This window comes from Vicugna pacos, chromosome 30, assembly GCF_048564905.1.
Source record: "Vicugna pacos chromosome 30, VicPac4, whole genome shotgun sequence".
Lineage (NCBI taxonomy): Eukaryota > Metazoa > Chordata > Mammalia > Artiodactyla > Camelidae > Vicugna > Vicugna pacos.
In genome coordinates this window covers 9,367,488-9,385,322 of record NC_133016.1, presented here as the reverse complement: position 1 = coordinate 9,385,322, position 17,835 = coordinate 9,367,488, and the positions used below count along the sequence as shown (strand labels likewise).

At 42.8% G+C, this 17,835-nt stretch overlaps 1 protein-coding gene and 1 long non-coding RNA gene across 2 annotated transcripts; one reads left to right on the top strand and one right to left on the bottom strand.

Moving 5' to 3' along the window:
- Nucleotides 1-1,669: 1,669 nt before the first annotated feature.
- LOC116278869 (serpin B3-like) lies at nucleotides 1,670-9,396 on the bottom strand. The gene is made up of 8 exons (XM_072952296.1): nucleotides 9,338-9,396; nucleotides 8,542-8,734; nucleotides 7,882-7,938; nucleotides 6,505-6,627; nucleotides 6,076-6,193; nucleotides 4,530-4,672; nucleotides 4,085-4,240; nucleotides 1,670-2,513 (listed from the first exon to the last, which is right to left on the bottom strand). The coding sequence occupies exons 2-8, from the start codon at nucleotides 8,707-8,709 to the stop codon at nucleotides 2,103-2,105; spliced, it is 1,176 nt and encodes a 391-aa protein (XP_072808397.1). The 5' UTR covers nucleotides 8,710-8,734; nucleotides 9,338-9,396; the 3' UTR covers nucleotides 1,670-2,102.
- Nucleotides 2,296-7,773, top strand: LOC140690477 (uncharacterized). The gene is made up of 3 exons (XR_012065774.1): nucleotides 2,296-2,428; nucleotides 6,099-6,235; nucleotides 7,021-7,773. It is a non-coding gene; the product is annotated as an uncharacterized lncRNA (long non-coding RNA).
- Nucleotides 9,397-17,835: the final 8,439 nt, after the last annotated feature.

Here is a 17,835-nt window from a genome sequence, read left to right as displayed (position 1 = left end):
TATAAGACTGCAGTGTGATGACTGTTGACAAATGCAAACCACTGTGACCATCATCCAATCAAGCTGTAGAGCATTCATTTCATTCAGACATTTTCCTTGAAGTTTTGAACAATCAGTTTCTTCCCCAAGTCCAGCCTCGGGAACCGCCAAGCAGCTTTCTGTCACCACACGTTCGTTTTGCTTGTTCAGGGCACCGTATAGGTGGAATCACAGGACATGTGCTCTCTGTCCAGGTCCTGTTTCGCACAGCACAGTGCTGGGCTTTTATCCATGTTTCTGCAGGATCAGTAGTTTCTTCTTTTTACCACCAAGTGCCCCTCTTTTGTTTGCACTACAGCTCACCTGCTGACACAAACTTGAGTTTTTCCCAGGTTTTGACAGTCACAAATAAGTCATCAATGAACATTTTCATACAGTCCTTTTGTGACTTGTGTATTCAGAGCTCTAGTGTAAAATCAAGGCATGGATCCACTGGTAATACCTTTAATTTTTTAAGAAAGTACCGACGCAGGTCTCTTTGTACACTTGAGGAACACTTTGTCCGCAAGTGCGTTGCTCAGCCATAGAGATTTAAAGATTTCTGGAGTGACATCACCGAAAGTGCCACGTAGGAGAGCCCAGACTCCATTCCCCCTCAGAGATCAACAATTAGACAGCCGTCCTTGATCAAAAACAGCTCACAAAAAGGAGATGGTAACGTTGTGATGTAATTGAGGCCTTAGCTACAGCTATGGCGGGATCATTTTGCAGTAACCAAGTGTATCAAATCAACAGGTTGTGCGCTTTAAACTTACTCACAATTGAAGGTCAATTTGATCTAAATAAAGATGGAGAAACTAAACCTGCAAGACGTTTTCCAAAGTGGTTGCAGCTTTTGTATCCCGTGGGCATCTCATGAGAGTTGTGGTTGATCCACATTCTCTCCACAGGGGGTCTGACCCGTCTTTCAATTTCAGCTTTGGTCAATCCAGTGGGAATGAGGTGCTACCTGTGGGGTGGTACTTGGTATGCACATAAGCATTGTATTCCTTGTTAAACTCCTATTATCTTTATTTTTATTTTTTAGGCATAGAATGTATTTTTTTTACTTTCCAATAAAACATAATTTATTGATGTATGATTGATATAGTAAGTGTTGTACCTATTTAATATGTACAACTTAATGAGTTTTCAGGTGAGTCTACATCTATGAAAGCATGACCCCAATCTATGTCATTGACATATCTCTCAACTCCAAAAGATTCCTCCTGTCCTTTCTTAAAAAGCTATGTTCTAGAAAATAAAAACTGGCAATACTTGACGTTTATATCTTGATGTACTTCAGGGTCCTGTCTTGGTCCTGCTTTCTTCACTTTCTTCTCTTCCAGTGTGATGACATCCTTCCCTCTAGCTACCGTGACCATGTTTCTCCCGGTAACTCTAATCATATCATCAGACTCACATCTTTAGAGATTCAGTTTATACCAAGTGTCTGAGTTCCAGACTCATGTTTAAGTTCTGGACACAGGTTACAGAGCCATTCATGTTCTGGTACTGGCTTCCTTCTTCTGCGTCATCATACTCTATTACCTTTGTATAGATAATACCATGTATTTCTAAAATACCTTTTGTATATGTGGTGGGCACTTGCACTTTGTTGAAAGGAAAAAAGAGGAAAAGCAACAAATGATATGAATGAGTCATTGTTTTATTGATAATGTATTTCATAAAACCAAAAGCTTAGGTCACATAAGTGTTCCACATACCACCAAAATTCAAATACATGTGCGTGTCTAGGTCAATAGGTTTGAATAGTAGCTAGAATTTTCTAAAACACCAGATATGATATTTCAAACTAAGATGAAGATAAAGTATTGAAATATACTTGTATCCCATTTTGGACATTTTCTGAAGAGAAATTATCACTGGGAAATAAAGTAGGCCAACATGTGATTGTAGAAAGAGAGAGACAGAGAGAAATGTTATTTCAAAGGTTACATTCTTAGTGATGACCATGAGGTTAGAAAGGGAAACACATCAAGGAGAACCTGTTGCTTCCAGCAATCAGTGTATCAGAAGGACTCTGTGCATGTGCCCCTAGGGCCGTGCAAGGGTAACCACATCTAAGGGGAAGAGACTCTGCCCAAGAAGAGGATGCTGTTGGTCTTGTTGTGTCTGATGAAGAACAGGAAAGGGTGATCACAATGGAAACGTTCATAACGTGGTGCTGACGTTAAAGTTATACCTGTACTGATGCCTGTGGCCGCTGCGGCCTCCGTGCCCTCCTCATTCACCTCCACAAAGGATTTGTGCACGGCTTTAGTCACCACCAGGCTGTGTTCCCCGGTCATGCCTGAGAGGTCGGCATCCCGTGAACTGAAGGCGTCCACCACCCCCAGGGCTTCCAGTATGTCCTTGAGGTCATAGCTCTCTTCCACTTTGAACCGAGGTAAGTGTAAATCCACTTCACTCTGCCTCATATTCTGTGAGCTTGTCCACTCTAATAATTTCTCAGCAGTGAGTTTATCTTCCAGCTGTAAGGATGGAAAACAAGGACATGGAGCCCAGCTTAACACTGGATTGTAACGTGTGGGGAACCTTTATCTTAACAGTAAGTGTAAGTACAGGAGATTGAAGTGATTAGATTTAATCCAAGGAGTCAAAAGGAAGAGAGTCCTGAATATATATTATATAATTCAGTAAATGTTCTTATATAGTCATGACATTGCTATTTTTTGCTATATATGTACACAAAATTATACTAGCATATATACATACCTTTAAAATGTATATATGTATAAATTTATATACACATACATACATGGAACAACAGAATCATTAAATAAGATTACTTTGTAAAAGATGAACTGTTCAATTCTCACGCTCCGTATGTGTGGCACGCCTCATTTTCAGTCTTCTCTTGTTAATGTCTTTCCTTCATAAATTTTTACATTGTGCATTCATAGCATACATCCTACTTGTATTCTTTTCCCTTGCTTGACTTACTCCTAAACTTTTCCCATAGAGATATATATTTCTGTAATCAAGTTTAAATTGTTGCATAATACTACCATTAAATTGATACTCAGTGTATCTATCTTTATTTAATGAACATCTGTGTGAATATACCTTCACTGCGTGTCAATCCCTAAACTAAACTACTGGGAACACAAACATGTACCATTGTTCCTTGTTAAAAATTTTTCATTATTTTGAGCCACTTCTGTCCAAGAGCATTTGCCTTGTTTAGACTTGTTGCCATAGGCTAAAATCCCAGAACTGGGGTTCCCTGGATCCAAGATAATGGGGACCGCAGAGCTGGAGCAAGAGTACTCTGATGTTTGTTCACATTTATTGCCACAGGATTTTCCCCAAGGACTTCCGGTTGCCAGTGTCACTCTGTACAAACTCTGAGTGTGGCAATCTCACTGCCACGTCAGCGTCAGCAGCAGCTTTAATAGTAATGGCAGACCGCCATTTACAGAATGTCCTTTCATGTCAGATACTGTTTTGCATATTTTTACATATTAACTATGTTAAAGCAATGCTAAGAAGAAAATTCTATAGTTCCTCCTTTTTCAAATACTGCGAGCAATGAAGGTCAGCATGGCTTCTGAGCTCCTAGGGACAGAATACTTCCACATGGAAATGTGGGCATGAAGATAAATCTATTGGCCCACAGTCTACAAAACCACTGATTCCATATGCAATATGTAAACTTGACTGTTTTAATTTCTTTGTTTTGTTTGTGAGTGAACTGGCAAATACCTCCGTGTGTCTCCTACATCTGAGTGTTAATTTTCTTGTCTTCCAATGAGTGGACTGGAATATACTGCAGGATGTTAGAGTTGCAAAATAGGAAGATGTAGAGCTAGGAATATAGTTTTGTGAAATGACATTCCATAGGTTCATCAGAATATTAATGCAACCTGTGATGGACAGATTTTCTATATATTCTCCCTAGCAGACTGTGATTCTTGAGAAATTTCTTTGTTATGTGCTGGGTCTCTGCCAGCCTGCACCACCAATGTATGAACAGCCTGTTTTGTTTGTATAGCTAGGAATCAAAGCAACAGTAGGAAGACTTGGAGGTGCACGGCTTTACCTTCTGCAGACCATCTACTGCATTGGGCAGCAGCAGCATCATGCTTAGCTCCGTGCCTTTGTACGGTATTTCCAGGATCTTGACTTGCATGTCCTCCAAGGAGGTGAAATTGAAGGTGTTCATTTCTTTCATCATCTGCACAGATTTGCTTCTATTCTGCAAGAAATTAATGTGGCAAACAAATGGCAAATGACCACAAGTCACAAAAACGGATAATATTTTTGAGATACCAAACTCATCCTCCTTCTATGGGATGGTCTGGGGAATCTGTAAGTTAGACAAGAGTTTCTTCAAAGATTCCCAAGTAAATAAAGAAAAAAAAGATAAGAAAATAGAACCTTGACACATTCTATTTTCTACTGCAGTTGCCCATTAATCATTATGCATTTAAATTTCACATTCCTCGTAGTTAGGTTACATTATGTAAGTAAAGTATAGACAATACCTTGTTCAGCCAAAATTTTTCCTCCACCGTGTTTTCTTCCTTAAATTTCTGGTGCCACTGCCCTTTGAAATAGATTGCGTTCACCAGCACCAGAGCGGTGGATCTGTCAAGAGAACCTTTGGGAAATAGATCCTTGATTTTTTCTGCAAAGAAAGAAAATGGAAGGTCTTCATGAAGGCACACGAGGTTTTTCTCGAAGATCTTTTGAAAGTTACAACTGATCATTAAAACATTCTCACAAGTCACCATATTAGGGACACCATGCCCAATAGTTCCCAAAGTGAAGGTTCTCTCCTGGCACCAGGATGACGGGGTTCCCCTCATGGAGACGCCTTCTTATGACTGGGAAGGCGTTCAGTCTCTGGTGACATCAGTCATCTCACACCAAGTATGGATGAACAGATTTCAGCTGATCTTTCCAGGAGTCAATTTCCTCCCTCTCTCACTGTACCCTTCCCTCCCGGTGCCCTCAACACCTGCTTTCCTCTCTTGTTTCCCTTGAATTTGTTCTATTCTTCGTTTCTTAACAACTCTTTCTTTCCTTAATTCCTTCGTTTCTTCCTTCTTTCCTTACTTTTGTTCTCTCTCTCTTCCTTCCTTTCTTTCTTTCTCTTCCTTCCTTCCTTTCTTTTCTTTCTCTTCCTTCCTTCCTTTCTCTTCCTTCCTTCCTTCCTTCCTTCCTTCCTTCCTTCCTTCCTTCCTTCCTTTCTTTCTTTCTTTCTTTCTTTCTTTCTTTCTTTCTTTCTTTCTTTCTTTCTTTCCTTCCTTCCTTCCTTCCTTCCTTCCTTCTTTCTTTCTTTCTTTCTTTCTTTCTTTCTTTCTTTCTTTCTTTCTTTCTTTCTTTCTTTCTTTCTTTCTTTCTTTCTTTCTTTCTTTCCTTTCTTCCTTTCTCCTTCCCCCATCTTTCCACATTTGACTCACTAATCAGAGGAAATAGGCCTGAATGCTCTTTAGGATGAATGAAATGAACCCTAAACCATTCCCCGGGGTGTCTTCCTATTATTTCTCCACTTTGAACTGCTATAGGTTTGACCTATAATTAGGATGGGAGGTTGGACGTGGTTCAGAGGATGGAGAGTTTGTCCATCCATTGCCTTGGTTGGGGAGATGGATGTGACCATCTGTGCAGGACATGGGCATGGAGAACGGGCCAGGCAGCTCTGCTGCAGGTGACAAGAAGGATGGTTTAGAGGATGAGGGAATCCTTTTAATATTTTCTCCTCATGATCATAATCCAGAAGTTAATGTACTAACAAAATAGGTGTGAAATTAACGGAAGTTTGAGCAGAGACCTGAGATCCACAAAGACACTTCACCCCCAGACTCCAGCTGTGTTTCCAGGAGCTGGTGCTGGGATCCCTCCTGGGCCCCCTTGTTTCTCTCCACATTTACTGCGACCATCCCACATCTGCACGTCCTCCCCCATCCTCTGCAGTCTCATCTCACCCCTTTCCTGGCACCCCATGCAGTGTCCAGCGTGGGGGGCAGATCACACACCCCGGGGACTCAAAAGTGTTTCTTAGAGACTAACCCTTTCATAACGTACCATTAGTTTGTTTTTCCACCCAGGAATTAATCATCTGTCGACTTTCTTCTGGAGCATTCGCAAAATCAGCAGATTCCACACTGGCTAGGTACAACTTCTTCACATTATCCATGTATTCCTTTGACATGGGAAGGAAGAAAGGAGGAATTAAGAGTAATTGGTGAGTAACTTCATAAGCATCCCCAAATTAAATTATGCTCAGTCATGACCAGAGAGAGGATGTGGGACCATCCCAAACGCACATCACTGCTGAGTGGTCAGGCTCTGGAAACCCGAGGGTGGATTGTGGTGCGAGAGACCGAAGTCCCTGGGGTAAATGCTCTCCGTGGGGGTCAGCCAGGCTCCCCTGCCTCACCTCCCCCATTTGGAGACCGGGGGGCCGAGGACCAGGATGCGGATGAAGGGTGTGGGCAGGCCAGGGAAACTCACCTGAAGGAAGGGAAACTCCTTTCCGCCATAGAACCTGTTGGCGACGCTCAGCTCATAGGCGTCGGTGGGTTTGTTTAATTCAGTCAGAAGCTTTTGAAACTGATGATTTTCTGGATTTTCAGCCTTCAAACATCAAAACGAGAGCTCATCAGTTTCTCTCTTGGTGTAAATGCTAAACCCACCTAAGTCTGTTAGATCTGTTTCTAACGCACTGTATCCCCACCGATGACATTTGCTGTTATTCCCTGGTATTCGGTGTATTTTCTCTGAAATATCCTTCAAATCCTTACACTCGGTCTTCCTGGAAATGCCTCCTCCTCCAACATTCTCCAAACACGTCTAGTTTGACGCAGAGATGCAGCACCATTCCGCTGCGGGCTGTGCCTTCATTGTCTCACGGTTAGATTTCGCTTCCCAGTAAACTTACGCTCCTTGAAGGCTAGAACCGCACTGCATCTCTCACAGTCATCAGGGGAATGAGATCGTCAAAGCGTAAGTCACCCTCTGTTTCGACAGGAAGCCCCGTTCCGCTGCCCGTTGAGATGTCCGTCTGAGTCCTGCGCGCTGTGCTCGATGGCTCTTCACTCACAACGGTCAGACTCCCAGTGCAGGAGCCGTGTGTGCTGGGTAACGTGCCGACGGCCTGACATGGCTCTCTCTAAGTCTTTAGCCCAATTCCCGTGGAAACAAGAGCCCTCTGAGAGTTCCAAAAGTTGTCCAAGGAGACAGTGCAGCAAAGCGAATTACGCACCTCAGGCCTGTGTGAACCCGGAACCGTGCGCCTGCTCGCTGAGGGCTTTGGACTGTTCGGTCTACAATCATAACCCTCAGTCAACGTTTGTCCAAAATACATCTGCATGTGTGCTTATTGCTCTGACTCTAATGTATGAGTTAACTGAAATTACATCACTTTAGCCACATTATTCTGATTATGGTAATGATTGGGATTCTGTAAATGGAGTACATAACACGTGTCAGGGTTTCCATCATCCAGGCACTGTTGCCGTGGTTTGCATGCATCTGCATGTACTGCAGCTGACCTGTTACTGCCCCTGGTTAATTGGGATGGGGACTCGATGACTCAGAGCAGTTGTATTTTGCTCTTCCCTCTTTGTGAACAGCTTTTGTGAGAAGGAATTCGCAGGTAACTTCGGGCTCCAGAGCCCATGATCTTAAGGAGATGCTAATCTCCTTTTAGGGAAACAGATGTATGAAATAAATATGTAATATAAAATGAGACACAACTCTGTCCAATTTATTTTGCTTAAGATTTTCCCTAAAAATGGACTTTCCTCCGTTTATCTGAAATTCCCAGTGTAACGTGCGACCGTCTTGGATGTGTGATCTCCCTCCAGGCCCAAGTGCACTGGGACTCACCGGATCTGCTGTGGCTCCTCCTGTTGGGTTCTCTGCGACCTTTTTAAAGTGAAGGGCCTGCGGGAGACAGGAAGTGGGACAAAGAAATTGTAAAGATCTTTACCTCAAAGAAGGAAAGGAAAGAAAGGAAGGGTGGAAGGAAAAAAGAAGGCAAAAAGGAAGAAAGTTTGCAAGAAAACAAACTAAAGCCCCAAACCAAAGCAAAAAAAAAAAAAAAAACACTAAAGAGAGAAACAAAGACTTAAGAACAAAGCGAAGTAAAGTGTAAGCATTTTGCTCCTTGATGACACAGCAAAGCGGGCTGATCACCAGCCGCTTCAAAGAATCCTGATTCATCTTCACTCACTGCAGAGGGAACACGCCAAGCTGTCTCCCATGGAGTGTAGTCAATGTGTCACTTCTACCTGAGCTCTTCCCCTCGGGTTGGGGGCAGTTGTAGGGGTTCATGCGGGTCCCAGAGGAGGTCTGGGCTCAGGGAAGCAGAGGGGGCCGGGCACTGGGGAAGACGTGTGTCCCCCACCACTTTGGACCCACCCACTCACGCGGCTGCTTGCCGCTCTCTGTGCGAGCCCTGGGGACAGCCAGATCAGTGACCATCTGAACACAAGACAACAGAGGGACCAGTGCCAACTATTCCAGGTAAAGGAAGCTGCCACCTACCTTCTGAAGTTGTGCAGCAGTGTTTCCTCGGGACCCCAAGTAAAGCATGCCCAAGGCTGACATGATGCTGAGGGGGGAGTAGAAGATATTCTTCCCAGTTGATGTCCGTCTGATCTGTTGGTACAGATCGACTGCGAAGTGGCTGATTGGTCCACTGAGTGAATCCATGGTGTCTTGACGCTGTCTGGAGCTCCTGGAAAAGCATCCGTCATTTTATAATGACTTTATTGAAGGGAAGGTTAGTCTGTAATACAATTTTCTCAATCGAAATGCCTTTTATGTAGGTTGTAGGTTTCTGGCAAGTAACGTTTTTCTTCTTTTGACTTTTCAAATCCATTTTAACACACATGTAAACATTTCATCATTAGAAGCCTATTGAAATTACTATTTCAAAGAAAACTTTTGTGAAAAAGAAATAGTGTGTCTCTTTATCTTTGTGTCCTTGCTGACTATACTAAGACTGTGTAGAAAACGCTTTACAACAGATCCCAAGAGACGTGGATGTTGCCACATCAGCCTTCTACTGTGAGGAAACGCTCTGCTTTTTTCACGAAGAATCTGTGGGGGCCAGACATCCTATCCCCGCATCCCATGTGCTCCTAAAGGATTATTTTTATGCAAATAAACAAATTGCCTCCAGATTAAATCAGATGAAAAATGCATTTTACTTACTTTCTAGCAGAGTAGGTAAAGAACAATCAGACAAAACGAAACAGACCAATGAGACGATGCGCATCATTGCTATCACTTTCAGAAGAGCTCCCTGCCGTGAAGCAGCGCTGCTGGCAGCCCTTACCTGTGATCCTGGAGGAGGCAGAGGTGGGCGGGGCGCCTGTCAGGGTCTGCGCGGTGAGCGCTGAGATGGGAATATATAGCTCCCTCTTGCACCTCCCACTGCCCAAGGCAGCTGCAATTTCAAGTAAATCGACCTTTGGTTTCTTCACCAGGCTAACCATCAGCTTCTTGAGTAACATCACCTTCCTGAGGTGAACTCTCTATGAGTAAAGACAAGATTATTATTGTTGTCCTGTATTTCCTCTTCAGCAGTAGAAGAAATTGGGACCTGCAATCATTGGGTCATAAGAAATGCATGTAGCTGCCTTTCTATTACCAATGAGAATATAGTTCACTCCAACACCTTCCCGTGATCCAAGCCCCTACCCACAACCAGGAAGAGCCCTTAAAATTCTTTCTTCTCTTACACATTGAACGTCTTTAAGGTCACTTCAAACACAAACAATTAAAAAGCTTATATTTTGCAGTTTAGTCTCTGAAAGGGCTTTCTCACAGAGCGAGTTCCTTCGGATTTACTGTTTGTAACCAAAAAATAGTTTGAATTACAGCATAAGAGATGTTGACGAGGTGTCCCTGCAGTAGATGGAGAACAGGCGGCATCTGCCTTCCCTTAGAGGCTGGACCTTGGCAGTGGTCTCCCTGTCGTGCCTCTTGCAGCCAAGCCCAGTGTTCCCTGATTCCTGAGGTCAGTGGGAGGTTCATTTCCTTGCAGCGTTAACATGTTCTCGGTGAGAAGAACAATGGATGCCAACAGGGGCCAGTTTGGTGGCAGTATTCTCATTTTTTGTACAAAGAGGAAACAGCAAAACAAATTATTTGAGCTGCAGAATCACGACATGTCTTGGTCAGCCTGCCCTCGAGCACGCCGGCTGCAGGTTCTTGGTCTGGACAGCAGAGTCTAATGCCTGAGAGAAAAAGGAGGAAAAGCGTTCTCTGAATGCCATGGTTACGTGTCTCCACTGGAGCCTCAGTCTCTTCATGTGTCTGACTTTCCCATAGCAGAAGCACGTTGAAAACGGTTCCATTTTACCGCGTGGGGATATGTCTTCACCCCTTTGCCTCTTCAACACCTCCCTTTGTTTTCCCCATTTCACAGATGACAGAAATGAGGTACACAGTGGCTGAACCAAAGCCCAGGTTTCTCTGGGCCGTGAATGGCACAGGCGCGCTGTCCAGGCAGGTAGCTGGCTCCGGAGCGGCATGTGTATCCACCCCCCACACTACGTTAGACACACTATGGGCTTAAATTGTCACATCTCTGTGTGTTTAAATAGAAACCGTCTGTCTCCTTTGCACTCTCCAAAGGGACAATGTCCTCCCACAAACTGAAGACAGGAGTGAGTCAAACTGAAAGCCCCAAAACTCTCCTCTGGGGACCCCGTAGCCCCTAGAAGGGAAAACTGGGCATTCAGACAGACACTCTATTAGGCTCAGGCCACAGGCAAACAGGGCCAGTGCGAGGCGGACAGAATTGGGGTGACTTCCTTGTACATGTGTTTTAGTTTCCCAGGTGCATACCTGAGTGTGAGAGCTCTGGCTCATGCGGCAGGTCTGTGTGGATGTAGAGGGGCTGCCAGTTTGGCTCCCACCACAGCTGCACTGTTTTACGTTCCCAACAGAATGTGCTGGAGGTACGTGTGTTTCGTGTTGTGATTCTCTGCCCGTCGCCACCACTTCCTACTGGCGGCACCTGCCATGATCAGAGCCTGTCTCAGCACATCACGTATTCGCAGGAAGATTCACCCGCCAAAGGCCCTGAAGCACAGGGGATGGAGACGGGTGGGAAGAGGTGGAAAGGGGACTTGAGTGTCTAACACATAAAGATTATTCTGCCTGGCCCCCCAGCCCCCAGCCCTGCTACTCTTAGGTCTCCTCCGTCAATCTGTGTGTAGTGACCCTTGAATTCTCCTGTAGGTAAAAGATTCCTGAGTTGAAACTGGGTGGGGGTGAGGGGGGATGTAGACTCCTGAAGTTATCATGAAGAAGTGAATCTAAAAAATAGCAGAAAAAGACCCCGAATGAAAAATTACGAACATGAGGAATAGGAGCTTCTAGACAAGATTGTATCACAGGCCACAGAGAGAGTTGGGGTTCCTGGAGAAGGAGCGAGAAGGGTCTCTTTGGGCTGAAAGATAAAGAGACGTGATCCCAGGAGGACAGAAGCAAGAAGCTCAGCCTGGAGCCTGGGGGAAGGAACAGGGGGACAAAGTAGGACAGACTGGCCTTCGAAGGAACTTTCAGCTAAGGATGAATTCTGAAAATAAACTCCTACGATTTGTCATGCAGAAGTTGGCTTTGAGGAAAAGGGACCAATTGATAATGAGCAGAAGTTTGGTTAAATTTAAAGAGATCTTGAGATAGTTCAAATAAGAAGCCACAGCATATTTTTGTTTTCCCCAGTCTCTGACGATGGCTTCTGGCATGTAATGGACAGGAATATGACATTCTAATGTCATACTGTGTCAGAAGGCTCAGCAGTTCTCAGAAGATTTTGCAAATGAATAATTTCCAACTCACGTCTCTGGGAATTTTCTAAATATACACCATCATCACTGCTTCTCGGAATCCAGGATCCCAATAAAACTCAAGAGCAAGTCACACCTTCAGGAACTATCGTGCTCGTTCTAATACATTGATAGATTAGTTAAGACATATCTTCTCGGGTTTCCTGGCCCTTACTTCCCTGTGAAGGGGTGAGTGTCTGTCAGTATTGTTACGTTGCACATCCTAGGAGGCATGTCATTTCCTCTTTGTTTGCAAGTACGTGGTTGTGCCTGTGTATAGGGAAGCTGCTTAGCGCAGAAGATCCTCCAAGCATCCAACAGTCGAGTATCTTCTGTAAATTCCCCACAGATGCAGATACAGGTGTGGACATGTCCACGTTGAAAAGTATCAGAATGGGGTTAATAAGCTTGGCTTTAATTTTCACGGAGGAGAGCCAACTCCAATAATCTATTAAAAGACACTACTTAGGGAATTGGTGGGTTTATGAAGGCAGAATGAGACAGATTCATATAACCTCCACCCCTCGCCCCACTCCCACGCCTCCGATACCACCCAGACAGTCACCCTGCTCTGCTTTCAATCAAATACAGTGCTGTTCCTCGGTGATATTTTGCAACTCCCTCCCTGCTTGATCCTGCCATTCCTGTTCTGCTGCCCAGAGAAACCAATGCAGGCTTCCCCTTCTCCTGGAACTGTCCCTCTTCCTCGTTGCTTTAGCTGAAACATGGATTTTCTCTACGATTGCAGGTCCTTGATCTTGCAGAGGCAGCTCCTTTCTCCCCCATCTCCGTACCGTGAAGCCCGGGCACATGCTCTTCTATTTCTTTTATTCCTGCTGCCTTTTCTAGCCATTGTCGTTTCCCTGTCCGAAAGCCCTGCTTCAAGTTTCTGGCCAATCAGGTAATTTACCATGTGCCCACCTACCTACCATCTTGGATGTTACTCCTTAATATTCACTAAGGAATTTGTTGCCCCTCCGCCCTTTATGGGTTTCCACTCCATCCTAACTGCTTCGGAACTGGAGGACCGCAAAACGTTCACTGTGTTGGCAAAAATTGAATTCATTCTTGTTTCATTTTACATCTCCTTTCCAGTTGAATCTCCTCCCTTTTGAAGAAAACCCTTAAAAAACTTAGATGCATGACCTTTAATATCTATTTGAATATATTGTTTATATAGAGGCAGTATTAATTATTGTTGATTTCTACTATGGAGTATTAATGGAGATGGAAAGTTCTAGAGAGATAAGCCAATTTGATTACATGGGATGTGGGTGTGCTGGGGATTTTATTTTCCTTCTCTGGTTTCTCCCTTCACCCCCTCAACTCCAGTGGCCTCAGCAGGCAGAGATTTAGGGAGATATAGTCAGGGTCCTTGTCCTCTGGGGACATTGCATCTGGTCAGTGGGAGGCAGCAAGGGAAGACCCCCAGCTGGGTGAGGTCAGGGAGCTTGTCCCTCGATTTCCTTTCAGCTAGGTTGTCAAGGGATGGCTGCCTTTCCCAAGTGTGGCATTGCTGGATCATACGGTAGGTCGATTTTGAGTCCTTTGAGGAAGAGATGTATGAAATGTTCAGAGCAATATGATCTTGGAAACTAAGAATATTTCATATTTTAAATTTGTATTTTCATTGGTTAGAAGGCTGACAAAATTATCAAGAAAATACTTTAAAATACACAATTAGGATAAAATTCTTTGGAGAAAGTGGAATGGAAATGTCATTTCCATGGAAGAAGGAATGATGCAAAACATTCGAAAGTTAAGTGGGCTGTCATGCGTTTTGAAAGTATTCCACTACATGCATTTAGTAGTGTGTGGAACAGTTGTATTTAACATAGCAACACTCATAATAGGATAGGAATCATATCCTTTCTAACTATTTATGTTATGGACAAAATGTGTAGCTGTGAAGTAAAAACTGTGGGAGGTTTGAAGGGGAAGTTCTGAGTTGTTCTTGAGCAAAGGGTTTGGCCATCACTGTTGCAGTGTCCAGATCCAGACATGGTGCTGCTGTGTGCTGCCAGGTGCTCCCCTTTCTGGCCGCACCACTACTGACACCATGTGGCAGGGACTGCAACAGCAAGTCAGCAGTACAAGACCTCCCGGGGACAGAAGAGAATTCTGGTGTTTCCTTTTTAAAGAAGCAGAAGGCTGATGACTCCCCTCTTTATCCCAACTTGGGAAACACCCTGCGGTTCTTAAAGTTATTGAGTGGTGGGATCCCCGGAGAGAGAATGATGTTTCATAGACAGGACGGTGGATGGACTCTATTTCATCTCATCATGAAAAGGAATATGGCCTCATTTTTTCTTCACTAAAAAAATCATGCTTTCTTCTGGAAAAGAGAAGCCCTGGGCTACAAGGATTCACTGGTGAATTCCACCAGATACTTTAAAAAGTTAACAACATTCCTTCTCATACTCTACCGATAAATTCAAGAGGAGGGAACACTTCCCAACTTATTTTTTGAGGGCGACACTACCCTGAAATCGAAGCTAGATAGACAGTATATTAAAAAAAACTACAAACAAGTATCTTTTATGAATACAAGTCAAAACCTAAATGTAAAAGCTAGAAGTACAAAATTCTTAGAGGAATGCATGATAGAAAAATAGGACATAGGATTTGTTCATGTAGTCTTTGATATGCCACCCAAATACAGGCAACAGAAAAGAAACTGGAAAACTTGGACATCATCAACATTTAAAATTATAATGCATCGTAAGGCACCGTCTAGAGAGTGTAAAACAACTCAGAAACATTTCCAACCATATATCTGATAAAGTTCTAATATTCGCAATACTTGAAGAACTCCTTCAACTCAACACCAAAAACAAAAACAAAAAACCCAACTGAAAATTTGCAAAGTATTGGATAGGCGTTTTTTGAAAGAAGATATGGAAACGTCCACAACAGAAGCTCACGGTGTGGCAGGGATGTGAAGAACATGGGACACTTGAGAATTGCTGGTGGGAATGGTGCAACTATTCTGGGAACCAGTTTGAGGAGCCACCATACTGGTGGCAGCCACACAACAATGTATGTACTTAATGCCACTGGATTGTTGGGTTAGAAATGATTAAAGTGGTAAATTCCATTTTATGCTATTTTGACACACACACACACGCACACATACGGGGCATGATTTCTGATTTAAGCTGTTCTCCCTACAGTGTTCCCATATCTTTCTATTCTCTTGAGTCAGCTCCTTTTTACTTTTCCCTCAAAGCTTCTGAAACCTTGCTTTCCTTTCTTAAATTCTCTACTCATCCCATAGCCTGATCATTTTCACTTGATGTCTCTTTCTCCTATTTCATTAAAGAAAAACAAGTATTATTTTGGAAATTCTTCATCTTCCCGTCATCCTCTAAACTTCAGACATTTGTGCCCTGTAACCTGTAACTCTTCCTTCTCTTTTTGTATTACCACCTCCATTTCCTCAAGAACAGCAATTACACACCTTTCCTGAATGAACCTCTGTGTCTTGGGTGGGGCCGCCTTCTGGTGTCAACACATTGACATTCCCTCTCATTCTTAAGCAAGCAAAGTCAGTCTCTCCAGACACTCCCTGTATATAAACTTCTTTTCTCCTTCAAGTTTTTCAGCGTCTAGGCTCCATATTTCTCCTTCTTCACCCTCTGGAATGTGGCTTCTTTCTCAATATTTTAATGGCACACTTTCTGCTTAAGTTCAATATATACTTTCTGAAGTCCTAACCCAGTAGACATTTCCAGCATTCCCTTGTGTGCAAAGGATTCTTCTTGTGTGTTCTGCAGACTCTGGGAGCCCCCAAACCACAAGATCACAACCAGTGTCATGAAAACAGTAAGACAATATTTGACTTTCCCACTGTGTATCGTGAGAATCAAGGTTCTACTCCCAAAGCATACTCGTGTACAGATTCTCCCCTCCCACTCCTGACACCAACACACAATTGTCATTTTTGAGTTATTGTCTTTTATGAATCAGTAAGCATTTTGAATTGAAGATTTATTCAACCTCTGGTTTTGAGTACACACCATTTAAAATTAACTGAGATGCATGCAATATTACTCAGCTATAGAAAAAAAAGCAATAATGCCATTTGTAGCAACACGGATGGACCTAGAGATTATCATATGTCATACTAAGTAAAGTAAGTCTCACAAAGAAAGACAAATATCATGATTTGACTTCTATGAGGAATTTTTACAAAATGATACAAATTCTATTTACACATCAAAACCAAACTCATGGACATGGAATACAAATCATGGTTACCAAAGGGGAAAGGGTGGGGAAGAGATAGAGTAGGAGTTTGGGATGAACAGATACACACTATTATATATAAACAAGATAAGCAACAAGGCCCTACTGTGCAGTACAGGGAACCATGTTCAATTTCTTAGAATAAAATATAATGGAAAAGAGTGTGAAAAGAAAAAAGTGTATTTGCATGTATATGTATACCTGAATCACTTTGTTGTACACCTGAAACTAACATTGTAAATCAACTATACCTCAATAAAAAAATTTTTTTAAATTTTTTTAAATAATATATTATAAAGTGAGATAAAATGAAGTATACCTAATGCACCTTGAAAATTGTTTTCCTAAATAGGGGGCTATCTTAAAAACACATTTAATTATGAAGCGCTTCCCTACACCAGAAATAATTCTGAGGCAATACCTACTATGGGTGCTTTGTTCAAATCTCCTCCTCTATCTCATTCTTCATCAAATTTATTGCGGTACCATTTACATAAAATAAAATCCACAGGTTATAAGAGTGCAGTGTGATGACTGTTGACAAATGCACACCACTGTGACCATCATCCAATCAAGCTGTAGAGCATTCATTTCACTCAGACATTTTCCTTGAAGTTTTGAGCAATCAGTTTCTTCCCCAAGTCCAGCCTCGGGAACCGCCAAGCAGCTTTCTGTCACCACACGTTCGTTTTGCTTGTTCAGGGCACCGTATAGGTGGAATCACAGGACGTGTGCTCTCTGTCCAGGTCCTGTTTCGCACAGCACAGTGTTGGGCTTTTATCCATGTTTCTGCAGGATCAGTAGTTTCTTCTTTTTACCACCAAGTGCTACCCTTTTGTTTGCACTACAGCTCACCTGCTGATACAAACTCGAGTTTTTCCCAGCTTTCGACAGTTACAGATAAGGCATCAATGAAGATTTTCATACAGTCCTTTTGTGACATGTGTATTCAGAGCTCTAGTGTAAAATCAAGGCATGGATCCATTGGTAATACCTTTAATTTTTTAAGAAAGTACTGACGCAGGTCTCTTTGTACACTTGAGGAACACTTTGTCCGCAAGCGCGTTGCTCAGCCATAGAGATTTAAAGATTTCTGGAGTGACATCACCGAAAGTGCCACGTAGGAGAGCCCAGACTCCATTCCCCCTCAGAGATCAACAATTAGACAGCTGTCCTTGATCAAAAACAGCTCACAGAAAGATGATAACGTTGTGATGTAATTGAGGGCTTAGCTACAGCTATGGCGGGATCATTTTGCAGTAACCAAGTGTATCAAATCAACAGGTTGTGCGCTTTAAACTTACTCACAATTGAAGGTCAATTTGATCTAAATAAAGATGGAGAAACTAAACCTGCAAGACGTTTTCCAAAGTGGTTGCAGCTTTTGTATGCCCACAGGCAGCACATGAGAGTTGTGGTTGATCCACATTCTCTCCACAGAGGGTCTGACCCGTCTTTCAATTTCAGCTTTGGTCAATCCAGTGGGAATGAGGTGCTACCTGTGGGGTGGTACTTGGTATGCACATAAGCATTGTATTCCTTGTTAAACTCCTATTATCTTTATTTTTATTTTTTAGGCATAGAATGTATTTTTTTTTACTTTCCAATAAAACATAATTTATTGATGTATGATTGATATAGTAAGTGTTGTACCTATTTAATATGTACAACTTAATGAGTTTTCAGGTGAGTCTACATCTATGAAAGCATGACCCCAATCTATGTCATTGACATATCTCTCAACTCC